General features: G+C 31.8%; 1 protein-coding gene across 1 annotated transcript; it reads left to right on the top strand.

Moving 5' to 3' along the window:
* The first annotated feature begins 307 nt into the window (after positions 1-307).
* On the top strand, positions 308-3,517 carry LOC112007191 (ubiquitin-conjugating enzyme E2 11). Its single transcript, XM_024039498.2, has 3 exons — positions 308-663; positions 1,155-1,414; positions 2,929-3,517. The coding sequence occupies exons 1-3, from the start codon at positions 405-407 to the stop codon at positions 3,214-3,216; spliced, it is 807 nt and encodes a 268-aa protein (XP_023895266.2). The 5' UTR covers positions 308-404; the 3' UTR covers positions 3,217-3,517.
* Positions 3,518-3,748: the final 231 nt, after the last annotated feature.

Raw genomic sequence — 3,748 nt, forward strand, 5'->3', positions numbered from 1 at the left:
AAAAAAAAAAAAAAAAACTTTTGTTTTTATCTAAAAATTTAAGTGAATGAATTTATTAAAAAATTTAAAAATCTAAAAAAAATTCTATAATTTGGTGAAAATATTTGGCACCACCATAATTTTTAAGTCTAATTTTTATTATATAGTATATAATACTAATTTTTCTACTGCCTGTAAACTGTCTCTTGTATTGACTTGTCGTAACTTTCATTGACTGGTACAACCCACCTCCACCAATATAAATATCTATATCTGATCCAATCCAATTCCTCGGTATTGTCATGGACTCATGGGAATATAAAATATGCCTTGACTTTGTTCACGACTTGACTTAATGAATAGATTAAAGCTTTGCATTTTCCTTCGTAGAGAAGTTATCCAACTGCTACTAGTCTGAATTTGTGATGAAACACTTTGTCTTGGTTCATAAATTCCCATACCATAAAAACCAACAAATCATATTGATAACCCAACCTGCCCCGCAAATTTTAAGCGTGACCAGTTTCTTTTTTATTTCGATGGCTCAACGTTCATGGTCTGACCTGCCACGAGATTTCGTCGATCGTTTATTTAGACGCCACATGAAAATAGGGGGGAAGGGGATAGAGCCAAAGGATCTTGCAAGATGTAGCCTCGTCTGTACTACTTGGAGAAGCGTTATTGGTAATACCATCTTAGAGTTCTCTCTATTATTAAGGTTTTCTTGAATTATAAGATGATTATATTTACTGGCTTTTATTTCTTGAATTATAAGATGATTATATTTACTGGCTTTTATTTGAAGTCATGTTTAAGGTAAGACTTTTAACCCAGAAAACAAGTTTGTAGTCAAACTCTTTAATCGATTAATGACTTAATGTTTTCATACTGATCAAATTCATTACACTTTTCAAAGAGTTTTTCCTATATATGGGTTTGGAGGTTGGGTTGAACTTGAACAAACCACAGAGAAACATGACCATGTTATCCATTTTCATTATGATGTTTTTATAAGAGCTCAGATCTTACCTCTAAATGAGATGCAATCTTTTAGCAAAAATAATTGTAAAAATAAAAGTAGTCTAATTCATCATCTTTGTGTAGACTCTCACTAGTTTTTATTTCCTTTTCTTCTTTTCATTATTAAATCAACTGCTAATTTGGTGGTCTAACAGCTGATATTTGGGGCAAGAATTTATCTTTGTTGAGTTCACCACATAGGCCGATTCATATAAGAATTCTAGCTGAGTACCAGAATTTCCAGAGAGATCCTCCAGAAGGTTGCAAAGTTATGTTTGTTGATAGTCTCTTCCATTGGGAAGCAATCATGATTGGTCCCCAAAGTAGCCCTTATGCTGGTGGAGTCTTTCTCTTAGACATCCATTTCTCTGATCAACACCCATTCAAAGCTCCCAAAGTCACGTTCCAAACCAAGGTATATTGACATTCAACAGCCTTGCCTTTGTTAAAATTTGATTTTTTTGCTTCAGTTGTCTTCGTAACTAGCAATGAACCTTGTCATATAAAATTTTATTGTTAATATTGAGATCAAATGTGGGTTAAACTTGTTGCACACAAATACGCAGTTTTACACGCTCTCCAAAAAGCAATTGACAATTTCTAATTTAAAAATCGTGATTTTAAATCACAATTGCAGTTGCTTTTGTGCGCGTAATAAACACTACTCACAAACAATTGGAGCAATAATTAACATAAAGTAAGTTCAAAAGAAATTAGGCTATAAATTATAAAAAAAAATAAGTAAAGCCTTCTGGAGGATCACCTTACCTTCATAAAAGGCAGTTATCTTTCAATACAGTATAACAATTGTGATCCGTATCAGGTATAGCAAAAAATTCTTCATGCCTTTCCTTTTAATTTGCAAAGGAAGCCTACTTTTTAACCCCCTTTTTTTCTTCTTGTTTTTGCTTTGAGATATTGTATTTCATCATTCTGACTCTGAACATGTTCTTATTGTCTTGCCTATACCAAGATATTCCGATTTCTGTTTTTGTCTTCCGTGGCTTCTAACAATTGTAATTGCTATGGGAGAGTAAATGGGGGCATACTAATATTTTTCCTTATTTTCTAATTTTTGCTTCTTATCATTGGCAGAAGTAATAAATAAATAAAAATGACATATTAGTTAAGAAGTTAGAGAGTATGACTTAAGAATTTGGATATAATAAAATGATAGAAAATAATACTTATAACAAATGTTGATTAATTTGTTGAGGATCTCTAGCGAACCACAAGTTTTGGGGATTAAAACTTGGTTATTGTTGTTCTATTTATCTCAAGTGCTTATTCCTATGGGATTCTTAAGCTTGTAATTTAAAAGGTCTTTATGCATTAGCACTAAGAGCCAAAACCACCACACAATCATTTCATTAAGACTAAATTACAAATTACACCCCTAAAATTTGGAATAAGTTTGACTTTTCCTTTGAAGTTTTAAAAAATTGATCTAATCCCCTAATATTAGGTATCGTTTAGATTTACACCATTTTGTTAGTGCATCATGTCTAGCTGTCGATTAGGTTCAAAACTAATAATTAAAAAAAAAAAAAAAAAAAAAACCCAAATATAGAGAGTGCAAAATCAAAACAATCTCAAACATAGAGAATGCAAAATCAAAACAAGCACACACATAGAGGGTGTAAAATCAAAACAAATTCAAATATAGAAGGTGTCGATGGGGTGTCTATTTGGTAGTTCATGGAAAGTTAGACACAACGAATTGATGGAAGGGAGCAAATCCAAATGATACCAAACATTAGAGGAACAAATTAAAATTTTGAAAGTTTAGGGAGTAAAATTAAAATTACTACAAACTGAAGGAATATAATTTGTCAGTTTTTCATAATTTCATTCAATATAATAATTGATAAGCTGATTGATCATGATTTGATTTTGTTTTAATGATAATATCATTGTGCAACTTTGTAGGTTTTTCACCCGAACATTAACCAGCAAGGCGGGTTATGTCTTGAGACATCATGGTGCCCAATAACGACCATTTTACACGTTCTCCTAGTAATATATGCTCGCTTCAATGACCCTGATCCTGATGACCCTATTGATTTTGAGATTGCTCACATATATAAGACTCAAAGAACTCAATATGAAGAAAGAGCAAGAGTTTGGACCAAGAAATTTGCTACTGCAAGCCAGATAAGCGCAATAGATTGGTCAGAGTTTCTCAAGAAGCATAAAATTGGGGAGACACCAATGTAGGTGTACAAACAAAAATTAGAAGAATGAAACTTTGTGCCCAAAGATAAGTTGCAAATTGACTCGGTTATATGGTTGTGGTGATTTTTAATTGATTAATCTTCTTGGCAAATATTACCTAATTAGTTTGGTGTTTTATACAATTAGGCAGTTGGACATCAAATATGTTTTTTGCGTGTATCTTCTTCGAGAATTCTATCATAGGGATTAACAAAGCCAATGTTGGTTTTCATATTCTAAAATCATTTGTGAATATGTTACTCTTTCTTTGATCTCTCTTTGAAGATTTATAACTTCTACTATATTTAGTTTGATTATTAAGCTATTTGGAGAGAATGGATATGAGATGCCTCAATTTGGTAAATTTTGATAAATCTAAATTCACAAAACTTTTTTTTAAAACTTAAAATAAGTTGGAGAAGAATATTTTGAAGTTCAACTCCTTTACAAGGGAACTAGATAGTGTAATTGAGCCATAAGGCTCTTGACTGAATTCCCAACACTTAATGTTAAATTGTTAGGGGATGCTTGTTTG

This window comes from Quercus suber, unplaced genomic scaffold (genome assembly GCF_002906115.3).
Source record: "Quercus suber isolate HL8 unplaced genomic scaffold, Cork oak 2.0 scaffold_98, whole genome shotgun sequence".
Lineage (NCBI taxonomy): Eukaryota > Viridiplantae > Streptophyta > Magnoliopsida > Fagales > Fagaceae > Quercus > Quercus suber.